General features: G+C 36.6%; 1 protein-coding gene across 3 annotated transcripts in view; it reads right to left on the reverse strand.

Annotated features, from left to right (window-relative positions):
• The window catches only part of mrc2 (mannose receptor, C type 2), a 35,324-nt gene extending 11,320 nt beyond the window's left edge, over nucleotides 1–24,004 (reverse strand). The window contains exons 1-18 of one of the 3 annotated variants that reach the window (XM_059553434.1): nucleotides 23,697–24,004; nucleotides 15,619–16,053; nucleotides 11,008–11,181; nucleotides 10,683–10,847; nucleotides 10,385–10,498; nucleotides 9,327–9,470; nucleotides 8,868–9,059; nucleotides 8,474–8,628; nucleotides 7,330–7,434; nucleotides 4,861–4,976; nucleotides 4,597–4,745; nucleotides 4,255–4,469; nucleotides 2,857–2,999; nucleotides 2,507–2,594; nucleotides 1,340–1,502; nucleotides 1,059–1,222; nucleotides 418–586; nucleotides 96–238 (exon numbers count right to left, since the gene is read on the reverse strand). In XM_059553434.1, coding sequence (XP_059409417.1) covers nucleotides 96–238; nucleotides 418–586; nucleotides 1,059–1,222; nucleotides 1,340–1,502; nucleotides 2,507–2,594; nucleotides 2,857–2,999; nucleotides 4,255–4,469; nucleotides 4,597–4,745; nucleotides 4,861–4,976; nucleotides 7,330–7,434; nucleotides 8,474–8,628; nucleotides 8,868–9,059; nucleotides 9,327–9,470; nucleotides 10,385–10,498; nucleotides 10,683–10,847; nucleotides 11,008–11,181; nucleotides 15,619–16,053; nucleotides 23,697–23,817 — 2,955 coding nt within the window. In that variant the 5' untranslated portion in view covers nucleotides 23,818–24,004. The remainder of the gene's footprint in view (nucleotides 1–95; nucleotides 239–417; nucleotides 587–1,058; nucleotides 1,223–1,339; nucleotides 1,503–2,506; nucleotides 2,595–2,856; nucleotides 3,000–4,254; nucleotides 4,470–4,596; nucleotides 4,746–4,860; nucleotides 4,977–7,329; nucleotides 7,435–8,473; nucleotides 8,629–8,867; nucleotides 9,060–9,326; nucleotides 9,471–10,384; nucleotides 10,499–10,682; nucleotides 10,848–11,007; nucleotides 11,182–15,618; nucleotides 16,054–23,696) is intronic. The other 2 variants (XM_059553417.1, XM_059553426.1) reach the window with 2 other exon arrangements.
• Nucleotides 24,005–26,763: the final 2,759 nt, after the last annotated feature.

Below are 26,763 nucleotides of genomic sequence, written 5' to 3' on the forward strand. Positions count from 1 at the left end.
AACTACAAAACAAATGGGGGGAAGAGAAACTTTCTTGCGCAAGGTGTAGTGTAATAATGTATAAAAGCAGACGGTCTGTGGGAGTGAATTTTCACCTTGTGTAGAAAAGGACTCCAGCCCTGAGGACAGCCGGCAGGTATGAGAGGATGAGGGGGTGTGGGAGGGATGGTACCCGTCACATTCACCCTCTTACACACATATGGCAGATCGACGTGACACTTCTGGTCTGACCAGTCACCTGAGAGAACATTGAGTTAATTCACTGAACTCACTGCTGTTCAGTCACCTATCATTGCCCAAAATAACTTAAATCTGTGCACTCCTTTTTTATGTTTATATAAAATGTGCAGTGCATGTCAAATTCAAGGTGAAGATGACATACGTTCTGATCCTGTATGTGTGTAAAAGGTACCAAACCTTTTGAGGCAGAGATGTGGACACATTTGGACTCTTTGCTGATTGGGCGAGGCTGTCCTAGTCCCCAGGACACATAATTGAGCACCGAATGATCAGACCACCTTAATCTCCCATCGTTCTTAAGACTGTGCAAGCCAATCCACCACAGGTCATTTTCTTTGCGGGACATCTGGACACATTAAACACGCACTTGTTAGTATTGCAAAACACATTTCAAACAGCATTTAGTCTTAGATAACCCTCTTTATGCAAAATATTCATCCCAAAATGAAATTGACGGTTTACTTTTTAATTTCCATTACCTTCTATCTTCAGTAACACACAAAATGATACTTTTATGATACTTATACACTCTCAGAGGTAAAGGTACAAAATCTGTCACTGTTGTGGTACCCTTTCAAAATGTAGTAATTTGTACATTTTAGGTACTAATATTTCCCCTTAGGAATTAATATTTACCTTTGAGGTACTAATATGCATAATTTAGTGGTAAATAATGCACAAAAGTGTGCCTTTAAAAAACGTACCACCACAGCTTTTGTATCTTACATTTATGGGTGAACTGATCCTTTCACTGCTGTTAATATAATGTCATAAGCATACCTCATAGACTAGAGGACAGTGTGTGGTTGTGTGTTTACCTTGCGTAAAGTGCTAACCAAAAACTGATTCTCCTTAGGAGAGTGCATGGAGACCAGGGAGGCTTCGATCCAGGAGCAGATCCTCTGAGCCTGGTCCCACGTGGAGCGATGTTCAAACATTTTATACTGGGCCTCCTCAAAATCGACCCACTCGAAATCGGTGTCTACACACCAACAAATGTACAATAATGTCACATACTAAGATTTAAAATCATACTCTGCTCACAAACAAACTTGTGAAGCCTTTTCTTTTGATAACATTACAATGCACCGCGACAGACCTTCATGGCTCTCAGGTTCCTCTTCTACCTTCCCTTTCGGTATTTTGCAGATCCAGTCCAGCTCAGACTCGCAGTGTGATACCAGCCAGTTGGTGTCAGCCATGTTAGCCGCTCCACACTCAGCAGACCCATAATTCCCCCTGCCAAAGTTTTGATAGGACACCTGGAAGAGGAAAAAAAAACACTTTATATGTTAGAATCGCTAATCAAAAGCTACTATGTAGGTACAATATAAAAGAAATGGAAGCAGAAAACAACACCATGTTACTCTGATATTTCCGGTAGTAGTGATTTTATGGCAATGATTCTCTACCAGGGGCCAGGGACCACTAGGGGGCATCAGCATACTTACAAAGCACCCTCAAGATTATTAAAATGATTTAAAATAAGACAAAACAAGCAATAAAACCCTTGAAAACTTTATCAATAAAAATGTTCATCATGATCTTTATAATCTTGATTTACCCCTTCAAAAAAAACGTTGTTATTATCTTTGAAGAACCAGAATTCTCATGGTCTTGGAAAAAAACCTGAATATACATACACATATATATATATATATATATATATATATATATATATATATATATATATATATATATATATATATATATATATGTGAGAAATCCTGATTTTAATAGTTGTAGACCTGAAAAATTCATAAAAATAAACTCAATAGGCATTTTTATAATTTTATAAGCTCTAAAATATAGATTTTTAACATACTGGATATTTTTTATAAATGAATAACAGCTCCTACAAGTTTTGGAACCCTGAAATGTAATTATTTTAATTACAATTATTATAGTTGTTGTTTTTTATTTAGATACTGTAAATATAACTATAATAACTATACTAGGACTGCCTATAGATTCAAATATGTTTTGCCTCTTAAGTAATACTAATATGGGGGCCTTGGAGTCAAAAAGATTAACAACATCTGCTCTTTAGATGTCTAGTAAAGTGTTTTCCAACGTGTTTTTTCTTATATATGCCCTCAACCCCATGGATAAAGTTCAGAAATGTTCTCCTCTTCAATCATACTGGATATCATTGATCATCATGAATGATTATTAAAATAGCCATCAATGTTATTAAAATATACCCATACACACTGGTCTAGTACAATGAACTACAATTAAAAAGAAGAGTATTTAAAGAACTCACAGCTGATCCGTCACTCCATGTCCAACTGTCACTATTCCTGCGGGAAATTCCGATCCACAGCCAGTGCTGCTCATGATCCTCCGCCTCCCTGTCCACACAGCCAATCAGAAGGAAGAGCACTTGGACACTACTATACTTTCAACAGGACCCCATGATGCATTCGAATCATAAAGTCCTAACTTATCTTACACTGAACAAACATAACCTCAAAATATTCTGACTAGGGGTACTTGAGTGTAAAAACTGATGAATAAAGGAAGTTTTATTCATTCTCACACAAATCAAGGCCCCATACATTGCAAGCACACACAGTGTTGCTTTAGGCCTGGATTTGGATGGAAGACACTTACCCGAAGGCCTCATGGAGGATCTGGAAGACGAAGGTCTCTTCCTCTGGCGTGCTGAAGCTGGCGAGCTGAGCTCCATGTTTCTGGCAGAACTTGTGAGCCTGAATCCAAGTGAGTCTCTTCTCCAGTGCGCCTGCATGAAAAACCTACAAAAGCACAGCAATGAGCAGACCACACACACACCCCAATACAAACAAACACACAGACCCCACAAAAGGACTGTGTATGAATGTGAATTTGAATGGACACACTCACAGGATGCAAAACTGGATTTGTAATGGAATAACAGGAAGAAGAATTTACTGAATTGTAACTCAGAAGTAAAAACTTTTGTGATGAATCTGCAATCATTCATTAAGACATTTTATTCCCTGATATGTAAAATGTAATTACTGTCAAAAACAATTTATACAGCCATCAAAGAAAAAAAATGTTTTAATGCATCATTTGCTTTCTTGAATATCAGTGAATGTTTGCAGCTTTTGTAAAAAAATATGGATCCCAAAATTTCCAGCCACAGCTGGAAAGGAGTCAAATATGCAGAAGATGCTGGAAAACCAAAGAATGTGCAGGAGCTGGAGGATTTTTCTCATGAACAGCTATCATAAAACATCCAGGTATTAAGTATTAAGAATCAAAGGTATGTAAACTTTTGAACGGGGTAATTGTTCAATAAATTCAGCAATTATTTTGTTTTTTGGACTATATGTAAACATCTGGTATGTGAGGTAGCTTACCCATGAAAGTACTAAATAAAAAAATAAAATGCATTTTTTTCTGATCCTTCTCATTTTGTTAAAATTATTAATATTTTCATAGATTCTGCAAGGGATATTATGCAAGGTTTTGAGCAGAACTGTTAAACTAGAGCCATCTGGGAAAATTAATGTTTTCTTTGACCAGTTTTAGCAAATGAATGTTACTAAATATAATATATGAATCTATAGGTAAGATTTCCACTGTTTAATTATAATGTTTAAATTGTTAATACAGAAAGTCATGTTGTTAATTTTTATAGCAGATTAGAGTTTGGTGATAATATAGTTTACATTAGTTATATAACTATATAGTAATATAGTTAGCAGTTAAGATTTGTTATATAGTATAGAATTTATCGCTCTATGTGAGTATACTGTGAATAAAGTGGATCAAGTTGTAATATAATATAATATCAATAATATATATACCTAACTTAATTGTAAAGAGCTGGGTGTTACCGTATGTATGCATATAAATCTGAATATAATATATATTCAGCTTTATATATAAAGCTGGGTAATAATATGATTTAAATTGCAAGAATATTTCTTACATTTAAAGTTACAGTTCTGCAAATTCAACTCAATTTTGAATTTAGAAAGCATTTCAATTTTGAATGGCGCACAACTCTGATAGACGCACCTTGTAGCAGTAGCGGAACTTATTGGTGCTTTTCCATCCCGATGGGCATGATCCGGTTAGGGAGGGTGTGGGCTGAGGAACAGGGGGGCTGGGGATGAGAGAGTCCTGATTCTGTTTGCATATGTATTTGGAGCGGACACTGGCACAGTCCTTGACCTCCCACAGACCCATGGCCTGCCCCGCCACCATCACCACACAACCCCCCTTAATCTGTGCTGCAACACCACAAGACAAAAGGCAGGTTCATCCTCGGCATGTTATAGCTTAGCACCAAATGATGAAGGGAATGATAAACAGAAAGGGATTATTCAGGTGCACACATGACACATGTGGTTTCTGTACCTGGCTGGTCTCTGTTCCAGTTGGTGTATGTGAGCTCCTCTCCCGTTATCCAGCGGAACGTGCCGGTGCTGTTCTCCTTATACAAGCCGAGCCAGAACTGATCGGCAGATCGGCCAAACACCAGGCTGCTCACAAAGGCCTGCTCGAACCTGGAAACACGCACATATGCACCTCATAAGTTACTTCATAATTCATCGCTTCCAGTAAAGAGCATTACAAGCTGAATACAAATCCAGTCCATGTTGCCAGGCTTGTGTCCGGTACCTGTTATTAATAATGACGAGTGTGGCATTGTTGCTAGCGCACATTCCTTTCGCATCATTAAAGGTCAGAGATTCTTCTCCAACCTTGAAGCAGGAAGGACTGTGCCATCTCCAACCCTGAGGAGATCCACCAGAGGGAGAGAGAAAGTGTGCAGTGTTATAATGCATTCTGTTATTCTTGCTGGAAAAATAATGCATTGGTAAATGGTTTTGAACAGATCAACATATATATATATATATATATATATATATATATATATATATATATATATATATATATATATATATATTTTATTATTTTTTTTTTGCTAAATGTTAAATGTACAGTGACAACTGTAAAGCATCTGGAAATTTGTTTGCATTTGTTTTCTTATTAAATGCATGAACACCAGCATAAACCAATCTGGATTAGAATTTATACTGGTCTAAAAACTGGTTCTGTCAGTAGTTACCCTATATGTATAAACTATATGAATAAGACCAATGGCAGAACAATTAAATCCACAGGCACAAAACATGCACACACTTGCATGCGTTCACACATGGACACACACATTTTAAGGAATGTTTCTAAATTACACGTCAGCACTAGGCAAGAGGCAGTAACTTGACCTGTCTGCCAGCTGTCTGCTCTACTGTTTAAGACATTACAGAGAGTCAGATGTGTTCTCTCATTGTCTGACAGATAAACTCACAATGACTCCAAATTTAGCAGCCTGTTCCAAAAAAAGATGATTCATTTGTTAAAACTAGATTTTCATTTGCAGAAAGGGCTACAATGCAGCAAAAGAATAGTGTTAATGCCTTACAAAATTATTGTAAATTGGGGGAAATTAATAATAATATGCAATGTACATACAGTATCGTTCAAAGGTTTTTAACATGATTCTGAAAGTTCTACAGGGATAAAATCTGCTGAAAAAAGTAAATCCACTCTGCATTAACATTTAACACTGACACAAAACCTCTTAAGAACATGTCTGGCTATTTACATTATTATCTTTAGTTTTATAAATTCTATCTACATCACCGTTTGAAAGTGAGATTTGTTTCATGTTCTTGAAAGAAGATTTTATTCTCACTAAGTCTGTATTTATTTGATCAAAAATACAGTGAAAACTGTAATATTTTGAAGTAATATTACAATTTAAAATAACTGTTTTCTATTTGAATATATTTTAAAATGCAGTTTATTCCTGTGATAACAAAGCTACATTTTCAGCATCTTTACTCCAGTCTTCTTTCAGAAATCATGCTAATATGCTGATTTGCCGCTCAAGATTTTTCTTCATCAGTATTGTGTTACTTGCTGAATAGAATTATTGACTTAAAAGTATTAAAAATCTTACTGACAGAACATTGTGAAGAAGAAAAATTAAAAGAAGTAATATACAGTATTTAAAAGAACTTGTATTAAGTTGATGAGGCATGTATTCATTTTACTATTTATTCTTTCACTATATTTACTCTGTCTCATTTGATTAAAATAACTCCCCAACCCTAAATATTCAGTTTAGACACATAACTTATCAAATTGTATGGAAGAAACGTTTGCTATTGCTTCTTTAAGCTGTAGGACTTAACTTTTTTCTTTTGCCTGGTGGTCGATAATACACAGGGGGGAAAAACCGCATAGACCTACATTAATCTTATCTCTGAAGCAAAACACCACACAGCAACCACCCAGCACACCCAATCAACATGCTAAAACATTTGAACTCCTAAAATCAGAAATCAGAACACCTTTACAACCAAACAGCAACATCTGGAAACCCAAAGCACCCTGGCTTTGCATAAGGGAGATGAGTTTTCTTCAGGGAAAAAAGTAACTTAGTCAAGCATACTGTTTTAAAGCTTTAGGGTATCCACTAGTAACCTCTGACCTCTGACCTAGGCGATGGAATACAGGGTCACAGCTCTTATTTAACAGATGCCTATCACCAGGGTCACAGCAAGGTAACAACAACACTCATTTCAAACAAAGACGGTTTGGTGTAGAGCTGCTGTAGATCTGGATGAATCGGGTGGAGGGATGACAGACGTAAGGCAATGAGAATGAAAGGTAGCCAATGTATGCATATGTTGTTTCTGTGTGCTTGCTTGGTCCATGACCTCAAACTTTTTGTCCTCGGTTAGCAAACAGTTATGAGTTATGAAGACTAGCGTGTGTGAGTCAGGCTTCTCTGTTTACTGTATGCTTGTGGCAGGTCTGGGTCTACTGGCCACATCTGGAGTTTTAACAGCATGACACAGCGGAGACTGTGAATAGAGTCTTTATGCCGAGAGAAAGAGAGCAACAGAAAGTATGTAGGGGGAGAAATCCAGCAAAACAGAAGTAACAAACAGAAAACTGCAGGAGCTGCAGAGAACAAAACAAGAAAGGGTCATTAGAGGATTAAAACTAATGAAAAAAGATGAATGAGAAACATAAGGAGAAAGGCAACAGAGTGAAAAACCCAGAGTGATTTACCCGTTTGCAGCCGTGGTCCTCTATCCGGTCATCAGACTTCTGTGCTGGTTTCTTACAGATCGAGGGCAGCGAGTAATTACATGGGCTATCGTTCCAGCGGCCCTCCTACAAACACACACACATACTGTATAATAAGGGGTTATCATTATGGAGCTGCCATAAATTTAGACTTTTAGGATCACTGTCTTAATTACAAGTATAAAGGAAAGCAGATTCATATCCATTAACATCATTCTGACAGCTGAAAAGGGATAAGGTTTGCTACAAAACATACCTGGAATTAACTCACTGTACCTTTAACTCAATCCTCACAAAACCGTTTACAAACATGTTTTGGTATCTCACCATAAAATTATACTTTTGCCATGATTAGTTTTTTTTAAATGTATTTTTTTGCAATATTTTCTTGACAAGCTCGTTCTACAAGTTTGGGGTTCGACTTTGCTAAAGTCAGTTATGCTTATTTTAAGTCTGTGCTTTATTTAAAAAACAGTAATAGTGTACAATATTTTTAGCATTTAAAACATGTAATTTTGGCAAAGCTGTATTTTCAGCATCATTAGTCCAGTCTTCAGTGTTACATGATCCTTCAGAAATCATTCTAATATGATGATTTGATACTCAAGAAAAATGTCTTACTACTATCAATGTTGAAAACAGTTGTGGTGCTTAACATTTCTGCTGAAAGCATGATACATTAATTTCAGGATTCTTTGATGAATAGAAAGTCTAAAAGAAAATAATTTATTTCTAATAGAAATATTTGGTAAAATTATAAATGTTTTACTATCATTTTCAATCAATTTAATGTGAATAAATGTATGAATTTATATATATATTTAAAAATCATTCTGCATTTCTCCTCTTCTATAGCTTGTTTCCTGAAATAGCTGTCAAATAAAACAGTTTTTTTGTTGTTGTACAAATTGCTTTTGTTCTTCTTGTGTTCTTTGCTTTCAATAAAAGTGTCTGCTAAATGCATAAATGTAAATGAATGATATCTAAAATGAACGATATCACACACCAAATGTGTGCTACTGAAAAAGAAAAAAGCTTACTAAATCCAAACTTTGGAACTCTCTCTCTCTCTCTCTCTAAATATATATATATGCATATGTATATATATATATATATATATACTCACAGGCCCCCAGAAGGTAACACAATCCTCATTTACATTTCGAAAATTGTTGGGTTCAAATGGGTGCCAGTAAGTGAAGATGACTGGAGTGCGATCGGTCCATTCAAAGTTCATCTGCATAGCTGTATCATGTAGACCAATCCATAACTCCTCTATATCTAAAAGACAGGAAGATAGAGTCTGAAACATTGCAGAGATTTTGCCAAATGATATAAAATATTAAGACTTGTTGCCATTGAGATTACTTTTACCCCATCTGCAAATTGTGTTATTTCTAAAACTGAATAGGTTTATGCTCCAGAAAAAAATATAAAAAAAAGCAGTTTCTGTTTTTCCTGGAAAGACAAAAGTAATGATAAAGCACACATGTTTCTCTACATTCTTTGCATGTGTATACCTTTCTTCATATGCTTAGTGATGAATTCAAGCTCTGGGAGGGTGTGGATGCTAACGAGGTCAGCCTCCATCTTTTGACACATTTTGTGGGCGGAGCTCCAGTCCAGGTTGTCTGAGGTCAGCCTATAGCAGCCCGCCTGGAAGTTTTGCCAGCCTACATCACACTGGTACCGGCCATCATCTGCCCAGGAGTCTGTTCCACACACAGACACAGGTGAGATCCTCAAGAACGAACCAGACTTTCAGGTACATCAGCAGAATCTAAAAGCTAAAAACTTCTCGGCTTGCTGGAAAACATGCAATTTTGGGGCAAGATACTTAAATTGCATGGCTGGGCCAGACAAGGTTTACCTCTGAAATAAATCAAGGCATATTTAATCATTTAAAGTATAAGTGTAAGCAGTGGTAGCATTACTCTTGAACCACAAGCCAAAAATGTGCGCACACACTGCACACATACCTGTGGTGAAGGGGTCAAGTGTGGCATTGGGTCGTTTCTTGCAAATGTAAGGCAGAGCCACTGAACAGTCCCGGTTGTGCCAGCGACCTTGAGTATCGGTACTGATCACTCCACAGTTTTCCTCCTCGTCATAGCTTGGCATTTCTACAACACACACATCCGTGAGATAAATCAGATAAAAATACATCCTTCCTTATGCAAATGAGCTCTAAGAACACTGACAGCTGAATTTTTTGTTTGTTGAAAAAGTCTTAATGTAAAATAGTGTTTTATATGTAAGAAGAAAATCTGTCAGCTAGTCATTACTGGTTTGTTGTTTGATCACTGGTCATTATCAGAGGGCTAATAATACAAAATAAACAAATGAATAAATAAGTAAATAAATAAATAAACATATAAATTCACTACTGCTCAAAAATACAGTAAAACAAAGATTGAAAACAATATCTGAAAATGCTATTTATGCCTGTGATCTAAAGTCTTCAGTGTCACATGATCCTTCAAAAACCGTTCTGATATGCTGATTTCATGCTTAAGATCTCCTACTTTTGTTGAAAACATCTGTGCTGCTTAATATTTTTTGAAATCATGATTTCAGGACAACCCTTAGAAATCTTATTATATGGGACTTTTTAGCAATTTAATTTATGTTTTCTGATTAAAAGTATTAAAGTCTTCTAAAAAGAATCTTAATGAACCAAAACTTTTGAACAGTAGTGTAATAAATAAATAAATGGACATGACTTAATGAAAAAAAGGCAGGACATTGATTCAGCTGAAATAATTTAATTGCTGTATGTGAGAAGAAAATATGAAAAGCTAAAAGACACATACAACTTAACTTAAACAGCTGTCATTATACGAAAATATTGATTGAATATTGATCCCCAGAATTAATTATTCAGCTTTCAATAGCTGAAGCGTAAAGTTAGCTAAAGTTTATAAAGTGGCTTAAGTTTTCAAATCTTTTTCGAATTTTTCTAATATACAGTATACTGATTCAATGCCCAAGTGGGTGTGGTTATATGAGAGTGGGGCTGTAAAGGGTGTGGCCTCACCTGTTTCCCAGTTTAGATATTTGAGAGGGGCGGAGTCAGCCCACTGCCAGCCTCCATTGAGATCTAAATCATTCAGGCCCATCCACAGGGTGGAGCTGTACCCAGTTAGCAACCCTACAGTACACACACACTTCATAAACACATTCCACAGAGTTTTAAACAAAAACGAGAGCAGCAATTTCTGCCTTGTTTGTTCTCCATTTCCCAGAATCCTTTCATTTTAATTCCTTTGCAAAAAACAAACAAATCATTTTTAATGTAATGAATACAACCATGTTTATATCCGTCCATCTCTCACCGTTGATAAAGATTTGTTCCTCTACTTTAGTGATGCTGAGCAGGTCCGCTCCCTGCTGTTGGCAGCTGGTCCGTGCTTCACTCCAGGACAGCGTGGCCTGAAAGTTAAACTGGTAACAGTTATCCATCAAAGGGTTTATGTCCCAAAACGTCTCACAGTTGGTACCTTTGGAAAGAGAGAGAGATGCATTTAAGTGAGCTGGAAGATGTGCTCTATGATGTACAGTAGTCTCACATTCCATCTTCCAGACGGTGAAAGAACGTTCTGAATTTAACAGGTCACAGCTCTATGAGTCACGTGAGGAGCATCAGCTGGATCAACTCACTCTTCACTGGGCAGAAGCCCCAGCGCTGGTCCTTTCCGTAATCATGAGTAGTGGCACACCAGTGAAAGCCATCCTCCCTGCCCACACTGGTGCAACTGTGAAACCACTGGCCATCGTACAGGAAGGGGAAGTAGCATGGGCTGCCGTGAGAGTTTCCTTGGATGGTGTAGATTTCTATGGAGAGGAAAAGACAGAGAAACATATAAGATCCCTAACTTCTAGAAGGAATTCATGATAATGATAAATACATGGATACAAACATCTTACAAACTAATAAATGTAAACGTAGGAGAGGTACATCTCTTTTTATAGTGAAGAACGAAACAGATCCACATGTCATTGCTGTCTACTGCTTTTATGTGTGTTTTAGTATCAGTAGTCGATTCTAACCATAAAGCAGTTATCCCAGAGGTAAAAATCATGTAAACCTGGTAGTTATGGGTGAAAACTGCTTTTCATTCGGTCAGACTGTGTGGCCAGACATAACTGTAAATGCTTCAATACAATATAATTGCTTTTTATAGCTTCTAAAACCACTTCAGTTGTGCATTGTCATGCTACCCAAGAAAAAGACAGACAGAAAGACAGAAAGACAGAGAGACAGACAGACAGACAGACAGACAGACAGATAGACAGACAGACAGACAGACAGACAGAGATATACAGACAGACAGAAAAAAAGAAATACAAACAGACAGACAGACAGACAGACAGACAGATAGACAGAAAGACAGACAGACAGACAGACAGACAGACAGATAGACAGACAGACAGACAGACAGAAAGAAAGAAATACTGACAGACAGATAGACAGACAGACAGACAGACAGACAGACAGATAGACAGAAAGACAGACAGACAGACAGACAGACAGACAGACAGATAGACAGACAGACAGACAGACAGACAGAAAGAAAGAAAGAAATACTGACAGACAGATAGACAGACAGACAGACAGACAGATAGACAGAAAGACAGACAGATAGACAGACAGACAGACAGACAGAAAGAAAGAAAGAAATACTGACAGACAGATAGACAGACAGACAGACAGACAGACAGAAAGAAAGAAAGAAATACTGACAGACAGATAGATAGACAGACAGACAGACAGACAGACAGACAGACAGACAGAAATACAGACAGACAGACAGACAGACAGAAAGACAGACGATAGACAGACAGACAGACAGATAGACAGACAGACAGAAATACAGACAGAAATACAGACAGACGACAGACAGATAGACAGATAGACAGATAGACAGACAGACAGATAGATAGATAGATAGATAGATAGATAGATAGATAGATAGATAGATAGATAGATAGATAGATAGATAGATAGATAGATAGATAGATAGATAGATAGATAGATAGATAGATAGATAGATAGATGCAGTGAAATATATGATAATTGATAGTCAGTTCATGTCTATGTGAAACTTCTGCCTCTCTTCCTGAACTCTGTTACCCCTCCTCTCTCTTCCTTCCCTCTTTGCATTTTCACACTTTCTTTCTCTCAGTTGCCCCTCGGATGGAATGCAGCTGTTACTATAGAAACCCCTGGGCATTCTGTCTGACTGTACAGATTAGCTCTCAGTCTACATAGAGAGAAAACGTGAAGGGGGGTTGGGGACGAGGTGTATACTAAGACAAAAAGAGAGATAACTATATAGGAAAAACAGAGAGCACATGTCAGACTGGAGAGAGGGTGTGTAGTTGTGTTACACTTCGGCTGCTGCTGTAGTTCAGAGCTGTGGAAAAGTAGGACACATATACACATCCAAAAACTTCACTCTCAGCTGAACTTCAGAACTTAAGCAGTTTCATTCTTGTATGCACAAACACACATACACACACACACACACACACACAAAAGCATAAAAACAGCTCTGTGTTGGCACATATCAGTGGCAACTTTCTGTCAGGAACTCTCTAGAAGCGACTCTCAGACTGAAACACAGAGGTGAGAGGAAAATGTGCTGTTGAGCGTCTGCTTCTGAAAGAGTTTAACAGTTCCGCTTTCAATTAAATTGTCATTCCACCTAATGATTCTGGTTCCTAAACGAATCCGTTTGACAATTTCTATTAGTTCAAGTTTTTTTCAACTACTTACACACAAAATCTTTACTTGTCAAACTGTTTCTGAAACCTGACGCTCAAACACCAGAACCACACACCAAATCTGCAAAACCATACACTAATTATCGGCCTTTGTTTTAATTTAATAAAAAAACACAAAACACAATTCCCTATGTCACACAAAAAATTATAACAGGAAGTAATCTTGATTTCCTTTTTCACACACAACCAATCAAAATGCCACACTAATTCTTCAGCGCCTCACACTAAACCTCACATGTGCAAACACTCATTGCTTTGCTTAACACCAACCAATCATGGCTTTAAAATAGGCCCATAAATTACACATCTACATGACTACACATGGCTGATGTATTTTTTATTTTTTTTGGTATAATACTGTATTCACAAACACAAATGCTTAAAGTACAAAAAAAGTTTGGTTTCCATCTTCCATCAATTATTTTCAATCTTGTACAGAAATGTACATAGGAGTACATGAAAGAAGAGCTTAGTGTTTATACACTATATATATATATATATATATATATATATATATATATATATATATATAACTGTATATATACAGTTAGTGCAAGCACCTGTAAGCCCCCAATAACTCTGTTTACTACAATAAAATGCTATAAAAATAATGTTCTATAAAATATTATTAAAATTAATTAATTAATTAATTAAAACAATATGTGTTAAACAAAATATCAATGTATTCCAATTAAATTGTTATAAATGTGTATAACTATTAATATAATATTTTTAATCACAATGTCATTTTATTGTAAGTAAATTCTGTTCTGAATTTGTAAAATATTTAATTTAACAATATTCATTACATTCAGGGATGAAGAAAATATTTTAACGCATTTAAATTCTGTTCTGAATAGTTTTAATATAATAGTATTTTTAAAGTATCATTCTGTGCTGAATGTGTATCTTAATATAACTATATGTAATAAATATCATATAAACAACCAGTTAGTTTAAATATTAATTTAAAAGTATAAGTCACCCAAAAATGACATTTCTGTCAGTAATTACTAAGGAAGTTGATAAAACACATCGTCAATGTGACATGTCCTTACAAACAACTTCCTTGCTACTTTTCTGGGCCTCGAAGGTGTCAGGTTCTGTCTATGGAGGGTCAAAAAGCTCTCGGATTTCATCAATAATATCTTACTTTGTGATCTGAAGATGAATGAAGGTCTTACAGGTTTGGAACGACATGAGGGCGAGTAATTAATTACATGATTTGATTTTTTCAATGAACTAACCCTTTAAATACACATAAACCGATAACTCATGAGGTGGAGAAGGATTAATTCAAAAGAATTGGCTCATACTGTAAGAGTAATTTGTTTATGAATTGGACTATATTGGTCTTGCTGTATGCTTGTTTTTGCATGCAAGCAGTGAAGACAATGCTATAGAAAGAGGTTGTCGAATTATTCTTAGTATTATTGTCTTTTTGTATTATTTTGTGGCATCCAGTATCCCATCACATGTGATGCGATCTCACCACCGAGCCGAAACATGACTTGCATCTAGCATCAAAGCACCCGCTAAATAACAGTGCAGGAAACACCCTCAAGAGTATTTTTGTACAATGCTCCATCAACACTGGCAGATGAATGCAAACATTCAAGAAACCTTAACATAACCAAAAAGGTAATGGATCTTAGCCTACTATAAAACCACAATGTCCATCAGTAATGTTAAATAAATGAAACCTAGGCCTTCTGAAAGAACTTCCGGAGCATTACATAAAATCCTCAGTCATTGTGAACTAACTAAACCACAAATTAACTACTCTGGAGCAATGAATGGCTGTGATTTCAGAACTAAATTAGTCACTATGAGACAGATTGTCTGATGGGACACAGACTGAGAGACGACTGGGACTCAGCACTGTACACAAACACTGGCCAGACTTTTTAATTGGCTTCTTTTTTGGTGAGTAGCCAATCAGGACAAATTTAGAGTTGCCCTTGGCCAAAAACATCCACACGCAGAAAACCCTAGTCTAAATATCACTGAGGTCCAAAAGACATGTGGCCTAGTTTAAACATCCTTTACTCTGTCCAGACTAAGTTCCTTTCCCTTTCTTCCTTTCTTTCTTTCTTTCTTTCGTTAAATTAATCTTTTCTTGATCCTTTTCTCATTTCTTCTTTCCTTAATCATTAATTTCTCTATGTTCAATAACGCTGCATCAATCAGTAAATGAATAAATAAATATGTGTGACAGCAAGAAAAACATAAACAAATGGCAGGACATTTTGTTGATTGCTTGGTTTCTCATTGGATCTTATTGGTCCACATAGCTGTATAACATAATGCAGCTTTGGTGAGCATACAAGACTTCCTTTTCAAAAACATTAAAAAATCTTACCAACCCCAAACTTTTGAAAGGTAATGTGTATTAAACATCAAATAAATGCTGACTGGCTGCAATTCCCTTTAGTGTACAGGCAGATTACTGAAATTGAGTAACTGTGATGTAAATGTGCTGACCTCGGTATGACTTGGCGCAAAGGTCTTGATTGTCATAGACTCGCCACAGAGACTTTTGGGAGTGGGATCTTGCAGGTGGGGAGCCGGCGGCCGAGACATTGCCAGTGTTGGGAAGTAATTTAGGGGAGGGAAAGTAATTTTCAAGTATCTCCAAGAACTTGCTGCAGCTCCAGGTCCAGCGCACTCGCGGAGGCTCGTAGTCACAGCGAAACACGCCCAGTGGTGACTTGTCGCCAGATGTGCTCATGTTGCCCGTGGTGATGCCCAGGCAGAGGGAGGAGCCAATATTGAAGAGCCGCCCCCTGGTCACCCATTTCCACAGCTGGGTGTCACCCTTGCAGGAAGAAGTGAGGTAGAGCATGTGATCTCGTACCCCCAGGCAGCCCTGCGCTCCCTCGTGGAAAAAGGCAAAAGTGTCCGATCCATCTGTATGTGCTGTTGCAAAAAGAGAGAGAGAGAGATGTTAGGCTATTTGCTTGAAACTGACATACTGTACAAGAGAAATCTGATAACCCTGAAATCGTAAATATGGAAAGATCATTCATGTTTGATTCCAGCCTAGACATTTACAAAAGTTTTTAATGATTTTACACACCATTAAACCAAATGACTGATCCTACAGAGACAATTTCTATGTGAGCAAAACTGTTGACTGTTTTGACTCAGCTATTTTCACAGTATATTATTACTGCAGTAGAATAAGCAAACCCCTTTTGATTCTCTTTCACCCACTCATATGTTCAACAAAAACAAGTAGTTCTTATCCAACACAAGCAAAGCACAAATACTCTTCAAACAATCCCACAAAACGCTTGCATGTGCTTTAACTTGCCTCAGTTGTAAAACAGTGGTTTAATTACAGGTAAAACAATAATAATAATTTAAAAAAAATTATTGTTTTGAGGGGAAATCTGCATTTTAATGTTCTCATATTCTGTAGGTGTGGCTTTCATAATGGCTGCTCTCTGTGGTATAATGTAGCCTGCAATTGGAACTTTTCATCTGTTTTTTTTTCTTTCTCTCTATCTCTTGCATGCTTTGGTTTTGGAACACATCATATGTCTGACTCCAAATAGACAGTAATTTACAAAAACAAAACAGAAAAGCCCAACGGAAACTGCCCTGAGAGAATGCAGACATTGGCAATATTCCTCTTTTGTGTGAGCACACACATTTATCCTGGGTTCATCATAACTGCATCCATCAGTGGCTTGTGGTCTTCTATATATACAAATATACACATTATTAATTATTTTTTTTTGAAGAATTCTCTTACGCTCATCAAGGCTGCATTTTATTATCAAAATGCAGTAAAACAGTAATATTGTGAATCATTGATACAATTTAAAAGAACTATTTTCTATTTTAAAATGTAATTTATTCCTGTTATGGCAAAACTGGATCTACCGTATAAATCACTCCAGTCTTCAGTGTCACATGATCCTTCAGAAATCATTAGGATATGATAATTTGCTGCTCTTTTTATTATCAGTGTTGAACACATGTCCTCCTTAATATTTTAGTGGAAACAGCTGTACTCCTTGATATTTTCTCATGATTCACTGATGATTATGAAGTTCAAAAGAACGAATGTTCCTCTGTAAGATTATAAATGTCTCCAATTGCACTTCTGATCAATTTAATGTATCCTTGCTGAATAAATATATTAGAGCAATGTTGCATCAAAATCGTTTTTATTATTTTTATTATTACCATAAGATATAGCAATGAATAAATACTCTCCATGTAAAATAGTATATTAAGCAGTAAATTTATAGTACATTTGATTTTAAGATGTCTGAAAGTGATGATATCTGAATGGATGAGTTATCTATGTTGTAAATATTTCATTCATTTTTATTGGTTTAATCTGTTCAGATGATTTGTAGGCCATTTGCAAACATAATAGGCTGCATTAACATATTGGCAAGTTAATTACTGGTGTCAAACTTTATTTCCTAGTGTCACTGAGTTTAATCTCATATTTCGTAATATTTGTTGTTCTGTTTTTTTATTGTGGATTATTTTCTTATCCCATAATTTTGAGATGCACTTCATTCAAAAATACACTATAAAGCTTCTACCAGATGCTCACAGTTACACTAAGAATAGATACATATATTGGTATTTGACTAGGTATATGTTGTTTATTGAGAGAAGGACAGGGAAAAGAGATGGCTAGGAGGAGAGTCAAGCAGAAGGCAGAAGAGCCAAACCCAGCAGCGCTCCCAAACACCAGTCTGGTTTCTTTTTATACTTCCATTCTGCTTTTCTCTCTCTTTATCTGTCTCTCTCGTGCACCCTCTCATTCCTGCAGGGGGAATGCAAGGTTACAACCACAACGTCAGAGAGAAAGAAAATCAGAGCAAAAGAAAGGGCCTGAAGAAAGACTCGAGAGAAACACAGCTGTGTTTCCAAACAGAGTACTTCTAAAGCAGGCAAATGGGAAATGGGATCAATCCAAAAACAAACAGGACCTTCTCTACTTTGAAAACAAAACAGAGACAGAAAGTTGACTGAGACCCTGGGAGACTTTCTGAACATCAATGCTCAAACATATATTTCCATAAGCAAGCATGCTGTCAAAAAATGTGAAGAACTTCTGTAACGATGTAAAATAAATCTGTGTCATGTAAAGGTAAATATGCCGTGGCTCCGAAAAGCATTTAAACAGTTTTTACCAGGATCTGGCAACAGAACATGGAAAGTCCAAGATCAAGTTTTTAACTAGTGAGATGTAAAATAACAAGAGTTGAAACTGTGAACAAATGTAACTAGGACAATTCTTTCCATGAGGTCCTGATTCCACTTATTAATGACGCGCAATCCTTGACAAACCGGGATTAAAACAGGTCTTTCCATCTTCCAGCAGAACAGCAGAAGAATTTGAGGGCATCATGTGATCTGAGTGAGTCATATAATTGGTGGAGGGAAGACCCTGGGGAGACATATTTCAGGAGGAAGGATGGTACAGACGTGCGTCTTCACACAAACATCAAAGAGTTTCTCTCTACTTCTGACAGATAAAGGGCAAAGCAGGCTCAGGCATTTCATGAGCATAATACCTTCATACATTATACTAATACTAACACCTTATACCAATACCCTACTAATACTAATGCCTTAATACCTTCATTATGAATCAAGGCTTTACATAAATGACAAATTGTGGGCATTTCAATAAACACAAAAAAAATGAATGACAAGAGTTTCAGTCTTATAATTTATGATCCACCTTCTGATGATGATAGCAGTTTTTAATTAAAGTCATTTTCAGATTTTTTTTTCATACATATATATATATATATATATATATACACACACACACACAAGCATGTTCAAATACGTATAGGCCAAATTAATTAACTGAAAAATTACGTATTCATAAAAGAAGAACTATCATCATCATTGTGCCTGTGAGCAAAGTAAGTTACTTAAAACAAGGTTGCTGCAAGTGAATCCTTGCTTTGAATAAAAGCATCTGCTAAATGACGACTACTGCATAACATAAAACAGACACAAATCCCATGTCCATAAATAATGCAGAGTATGGTGTTATAAATAAAAACAATAGACAGATTGTAATGTAAAGTGTCTGCAGATCAGCAGTGGCTGTGTGATTAAAGAGAAATGAATGGCCATGGGTGATTTGTCTGAAGTGCACTGAGAGAATGAATGCCATCCATTAGAAGCTTGCCGGACAGTTATTGAGTAGGCCGACAGCTTACAGGAAGGAACCTTTTTCAGCCTGTGGTTTTGGCACAAATGCTCCTGAACCACCTTCTTCCAGATGGTAGAGATGAGAACATGGCACGGATGAGACCACGCAGCTAAACGAATTGTTTTAGCGATCACTGATTATATAATGCTGATGATGTCATTGATATGACTAGTGTGGGCGAAATTTGTCTCTGCATCGGAGACTGTCTCCGATTTATTGTTTTCTTAAGGTTTAAAGTGGGCCTAGGCACTGTTAAAACAGGCCTGATTCAATACTTGTCATCTGAAACAGTTACAACACAAACACCAACTCTAGGCTAACACACACAGGAGAAATTGCTACGGTAATGGTATTCCACCCCAGGCAATAATCAATTGTTGTTATCATTTAGCAATGACCTGATTAGTGCTGTTTGACTAATATTGGTTTTCTAACAGCCTATGGTCAGAGTGGCTGATTTAATGCTAATATATGAACAGGGGACATTTATTTTAGGTACTTTTGTAAGCAAAATGAAAGACTGGTTTAGCAGGACCTGGGTGAATTATCAGTCAGTTTGTCTATTTTACAGAAAAGTTATTCTGATATAACAGGAATAACTTTTAAAAACAAAGGTTTCTTTATTTGACACATGGTTCCATGAAGACCCAACATCATCCACAGAACCTTTCCAGAGCACAAAAGCTTATTTATGTTTTTAAAAAAAAGTTAGGCTTGAAAGGCTTTTAAAAGAACCAACATGGTTCTTCACTCCAAAAACCTCCTTTTAGAACTTTTATTTTTGGGAGTGCACTTCTTTACGTTTTTCAAATCTACTATCACCGACATTTTAGAAACTGGTCGATGGCTTTGGAATCTGGAGTGTAAATCCCCATGAAAAATACAAAGGATACTAGAAAATGGAAGAGGCAGAAGAAACAGGCGCTCGGTGGGGGGGGGGGGGCATCATGAAAGGGTGTGTGAGCTTAGTCAATGTGGTGGTATGTGGTTTTCTTGAAACATGATTCTAAGATACCAAAGCTAAACATTTATTATTATGACAGATGTATTTTTGTTTCTTACTTCCCTTTTTTGGAGGAGGTTAATGAGTAAGGGATATGAGAGAGAGAGAGAGAGATGGAGTTAGTGGCAGGAAGGTAACAATCCAGCTGAGAGACGTAGGGAAAAAAAAGAGAAGTGAGGGAGCAAAAGGAAGGGTGCAAAGGGAGGTCAGGGTTTTGTATAGATGATCCTTTTATTCTGTAAACACAGAGACTGACCAACACACAGGAAATTCCGGCCGGTATTTGTTTCTCGGCTCCCATTACTGAGCCCTAAACCTAACCAGAGCTGTGACCTGAGATCCAACCCCAACTGAGAATGAAACAGATACAATATAAGGGTCTGCTCCCAGTTTTTACTGTACTGGCGTGTTTGTGACTCACAAAATTTTAAAAAACACTATCAATAAAAAAAGCAAGAGCTAGAGAAAAAGCTAAAAAGATACATTAATAAAGATAGTACTACAACAATATTACATTTCAAAAATTAAAACATTTACGTAATTTTCTGCTTTTATTTTAAAGTGTCAATGGGCCAAAAAGCACTTATATTAAATATATAATTAAAGTATTGAATAATCAGTAGAAATGTGCTTAAGTCTATTTTATTTAATTTCTATGTTACCAATACGTGCATGCCGATTAAAATATAAAAACGGCAACATTTTAAAAAAAAATGACATACTGGCTAACCAGATACTAAATTGAGCATTACATTTTAAATATTATGCCTATATAAGAACAACATTTTGGTGATGAAAATAGCCTATCAAAATGTTTTGTCATTTAAATGATTTAATAAGCAGACTATGTTGTTGTGATTAAACAAGTCCACTCCTGGGGTGACACTGGCAACTACAGTACTTTGTGTTAGGTCTTTTTTGGTGACGTATTTTTAGCTTGTTCAACAACACTGCTCTGTTCTTCTAAACTTTTTTCTTTTTTTTCTTTTTAATAAGGTCGTGACAGTCCCTGACACAGAGGTGCAAAAACCTATCCGGTCTCTGCTGGACTGTGATTTTGAGAGAAGCACTAAAAACTATACAAGACCACCGAGACGTAGACAGCCCTCAGCTGCAGCTCGTTATTGTGTAACCGGATACATTTAGGGCACATCTGCTTACGGGGTGAGAATCAAACGCTTGAGAACATGTCAACAGAGCAGTGAGAAATCTAGAACAAGCTTCTGCGAAAAAGCATAAAGATTGTCTCTTTATAAAGAAAAATGTCCCTTCGACCACTAAAGTTGCGCTATAATACTTAAAAGCTGTGCTGAAGATGCTGCGCCCGTGAACGAGTTTCCTGAACGAATCTTTTAGTCCAAGTGAACGAATCAGTCTCCTTACGTTCATACACGGACTAGTTCACAGACTCTCCCTTTTAAAGCAAGAACTTCTTATCTGTTCTGAATACATAGCCTACAAAATGATGAAATACCATTAGAGTGCGAACTATAATGAAGCATAATTTGTTGAACTAACTGAACTTGTTGAACTAAACTGAGCATTTAGGCTAAAAACACTGGTTTGTTAAGAAAATGAATCAAAAAATGAAGAAGTGTCTTATGTCTATAGTTTGTTGAAAGAAAGTATGTACATGATACATCTGGCAAAATTATGGAAATTTTTCATATGGCTTTGCTTTGTTGCTCTTTTGTTTCTATTACTAGAGTTTCATTTTTTATAGTTTATCCAGGTAAGTCATTAAAGCTTTGAGTCATTAAAAACATCATGTCTATGAAGAAATAATTCAAGTAAACTATTCAGTGACTCAAAAATACCACGCAAAAGGTCGCCACCTATTGGCGTAACCTATAGAAAGCATCCACAAAGTGAGTTCTCTTAAAGCCCTTTCACACATACAGACTTTTCCGGAAAATTGCCGGTAAATTGCCATAAAGAGATCATGTGTGAACAGGATCTTTTAAAAAATACCGGTAAATTCGTTCCGGCAATTTACCGGTATGAGAAGTTGTAATATTACCAGTAAATTGCCGGAATTCTGCTGTGTGTGAACGCAGAAGGAAAATTACCAGTATGAGCACGTACGAGTTCAGAACGCGGTGACGTAAGACGTCTACTCCGGGCCAATCATAACAATGTGACGCATTCACACACTGTTTAATAAAATAAAATAAATGTCATCCAACTGAAGCGACAGTGAAATTAAAGCGCTTCTCCCTATCCGGGCGTATGAAGAAATTTGACGTCATCTGAGAGGAACTGTTAGTGATGCAGTAACGTATGATAAAATAACTGTTAACTGTCTCCTAGAGCAATGCATTCACAAGACAAAGTCAGGTCATCAATAAACTGAAAACATTGCGTCTTAGTATCTAAAAAATAAACGACCATCACAAACGAAGTAGTAAAACCCATATAAATGTGCACTATATCGAAATAATTCAAATATATTTTTACTATTTCCATCTGTCACATTCATGGTAATTTTTTTTCGGTACTTTGCGAGATCTTTTGAACTCAGTTTGAAGCAGAACTGTCTCTGCGCTGATTTGATATGAATTTGGATCAGCATAGTCTACATTTGTGAAGCACCTTTTCTGCCATGTCGCGCGTCTTACAGACTACAATCTACAATCGCAACGTCATTGTGCTGTTACTCCTTTCAAAACGAATTTCACTAAATTGGTCAGCTCCCGACAGCATCAGGTGTTTTATTAATGGTGAGTATAATTATTTAAACCAGTCGTCTATTACGATGTCTCTGTAACAAAAGCAGCTGCATGAATACTAAAGTTTGAAACAAAAATGAAACCATCAACTGACCATGTATTACCCTCCATGTTTAAAAATACAAGCGCAGCTGTTTAGAGGTTAATGACATCACACAATTTACCGGTATTTTGGAATGGATGTGTGAATGGTGCTTTTCTGGAAAAAAGACGAAATGTCGTTTACTGTGTGAACAGCGCATTTTTAAAGTCGTTCCGGTAATTTTACGGCAATTTACTGGTATTACTGTGTGAAAGAGGCTTTAGTGAATCGATTCAAATGATCCGAATCACTGGAACGATTCAATAGCCCCAGCACCAGCGCTCGCGCTCGCACTCCCCTCCCCCGGTCTCTCTTTCTCTTCTCACATCTGGTTCCACTCAGAGTTTGGACTTTCGTGGCATTCCTTCACATCAGTGCAGCAATGGCCAACATAACACAACAGCACCCCAAATAAAACCAAGCCTCACATTATTAGTATTACTTTTAAATCACATAACACGTCAATAATCATGACAACAAAGCATTCAGAAAAAGGCATAGCGAGAAAAAAATAAGTGATAATGAAGCGTAAATATTTCCTACCTGAGTGCACGGTGCTCCGCTCCAGACTTAATAGCAGAAATAAATATAAAATGCATCTGCAAACATTTATCCACGCGCGACTCCAGCAGCCCTCCCGGTGCCCGCCACCGCGCTGATGCATGCCCACGGAAAGGTGAAACGGAGTGGAAAACGGATGATCGCTGAAAGAGAAGCAGGAAAGGTGACGAACAGACAGGCTTTGAGAGTGTCAGTGTAGCTGTGTGCGTGGACTGTGATGAGTTCAGAGTGAATGAGAGGGGCAGACCGCTCACTTTCACTGCACACGTCCCAGGAAAGAGAAGCAGAAGAAGGCGGAGAAATAAGTTTGAATGACTACCCGACACCCGGGATAAGCGTCCAGGAGTCAGGACTGAGAATTTACCAGAAGTTCGTAACTCTTTGCTCTGAGGGAAGAGAAGCACGACATTGTTCATTGTTTGTGTAGCCTATATTTCAGCACTATAAGCTATACTGGGAAAGAAACAAGTAGCCTAAATATTCTACCCTGCCTGTTTTCTGAAGTTGGCGCATGAAGTTAGACTAATAACACAAAGTTTTAAAGACCAATAGTTTTCATACACATTCAGAAACAATGCATATAAACATATGACTTTCCACAAATACCTACAATCTAAATTAGGGCCTGAAAGCCAATTGGTCAACAAATGGAAAGTGGAAGGAAGTGCTTAACCTAAAATCCTGTTCCTGTTGTAACTTGTACTAAAACTTTGTATTACAAGCACTTCAATTTATTTGCGTCTCTATGATGAATCACTTTTTGTTTTCCTTATTTTTTTTAAGTCACTTTGGATAAAACCATCAGCAGAATTAATAAATGTAATTGACACAAAAAAAGAAAAACATGTTACTTTTCATGCAAAATGTATGTTATTGTTATATAAAAGTTTATCAAAGATGTCATACCATATATATATATACTTTTTGTGACCACATTCATTCAGTCATTTGTCTTTGCTCCAAGTTCTCACAGTACCCTCTCAAAAAGTACTAATATTTACACTTTAGGTACTAATATGTGACATATATGACAGCTTTACTTACTGCCAGTAGAAACACAATTATGTTGGACAAACTTTGTGAGACAGCCTGCGATATGACAGGAGAATACTTTAATTCAAGCTGTGGATGTTTTTAACAGTCCTTGCACAGCTGGGCAATCCAGGACAGGTTCTGTAAAGTGATCAGGCATGAGATCACCAGGCCAGAGTAAATAAGTGGGTGGAGTGGTTGGGTTGGAATAGTTAGACAGGCCTGGTTTGGTAAAGCAATTATTCACAGGTTCTAGCTGCTACATGTTTGTCCAAAACAATCTCCAAATGGTGAGTCACAGAGCCTGGAAGTCTGCTTAAGATGTAAATGAGATTTCTTCTTTTTAACACAGTTGTGTAAAAAATTACAATAAATAAAATAATAAAGTGGTAATTACATATACTGTATAATGCATATTATTAGGGTCTTTGCAGTTCGTGGGTGACTATTCAGTAATTGATTTTGACCATGAAGTCGAACAGCTGTTGAACATTTTTAAACGGTCCAAACTCATTTGGCTCTGCTTCTGACTGAATAGGTCAATGATTCATCCAGCATCCATCCAAACTATCAGTTTCTGATTGAATGGAAAATTATAGGGTTTCGGAGATTTCACAACCCATTCCCAAGCACTGCATACTTACAAATCCACACTTTCTCAGACATCGAAATCCTCAGACAGTAAGGCCAATGCCTTGCCTTTCCAACATTACTCCAGCAGCTTTCACATTGAATTTGACTTCAGCAGTCATTCTGCAAAGGTCGTGCAGTGGGCACAGTTGCACATATTGGCATACAACTGATAAATACTGCAAATGCTGCTTTGCTGAGAGGAGCTGGAAGGAAAACACCCTGTGAGATGCAACCTGGATAAGTCTTGTATACGGGTACATCCCGCCCACTGAAGATTCGAATGTGTGACAAATAACAGAAAAACCCCCCCCTGCTCTACCCACATTTGAGAGCATTTTAATTTACCAATAAGTCTGTTGGGAATTTATCAGGTCTAATAATCAACTTGGGAAAAACTATTTTGTTCACATGCAAGTACTGTGACATGAAAACACTGCAGTTTTGCATCGTTTCTTTGATTCAGACCAGATGCAAGTAAACAGAGCCCAAAATGCTTTATAATGGACATCTAAATTGGGACACTGATTTACTAAAATATACAACCATAATGCCTTATTTTGATATTACCATTCTAACTCAAAAACAAAAAAATACCAATGGCAAATATATATAAATATAGTTCTATTTTTTCTTGTTCTTTTTAATATTGATTCTATTTAAAAATAATTTAATCTAATAATTCTAGTACTTCAGCTTACTTCTATTCAACATTTCTAAATGTTAGGTTTCTCAGCTGTATTTTATTTTACAGTATTATTTATATACTAGTATTTATTAATATTCATTTGAATTAGCTTTTTATATTTTCATTATAAAATAATTTTAACATTTTGTCCATTTTTTTAAGTTATTGATAAATGTTTGTATTTCACTTTATTTGTATAATTCAGTAAAAATGGCCAATTCAAACCTTTTTAGACCGTTATCTGTTAACATCAAGCCATATATATTTATATGAGAAATAAAGCAGACAACACAATGTATTAATAACCAATAGTATTTAATGATCGCTCCAAGTTCTGCCCTGTACCCCTGAAATAGCTCTGTCCCCTCGAGAGAGTTCTTTCCCACAAACAGTAAAACAGGATCAGGCAATCAGGGTATCACCAGACCCAAACATACAAGACTGTGTAGTTTTTGAACGCATTTGTGTCTGTGTGTTTCTATGGGAGGCACAAGACTTTGAATTAATCAATGAAAAATAAAATCTAACTTCATCTCATTTTTCAACATTATATTCTGTCCAAAGACATGATGAGAAACAAGAACATATTTGGGGGACGGGTGGGGGGACTCAGTTAGTGTCGCTAAATCTAAAAGAATATGCTTCCTAAAAACGCATTTTCGTAACAGCATAAAGCAAAAAGAACAAAAACAGAAAGAA

Source organism: Carassius carassius, chromosome 1 (genome assembly GCF_963082965.1).
Source record: "Carassius carassius chromosome 1, fCarCar2.1, whole genome shotgun sequence".
In the NCBI taxonomy this organism is placed as follows: domain Eukaryota; kingdom Metazoa; phylum Chordata; class Actinopteri; order Cypriniformes; family Cyprinidae; genus Carassius; species Carassius carassius.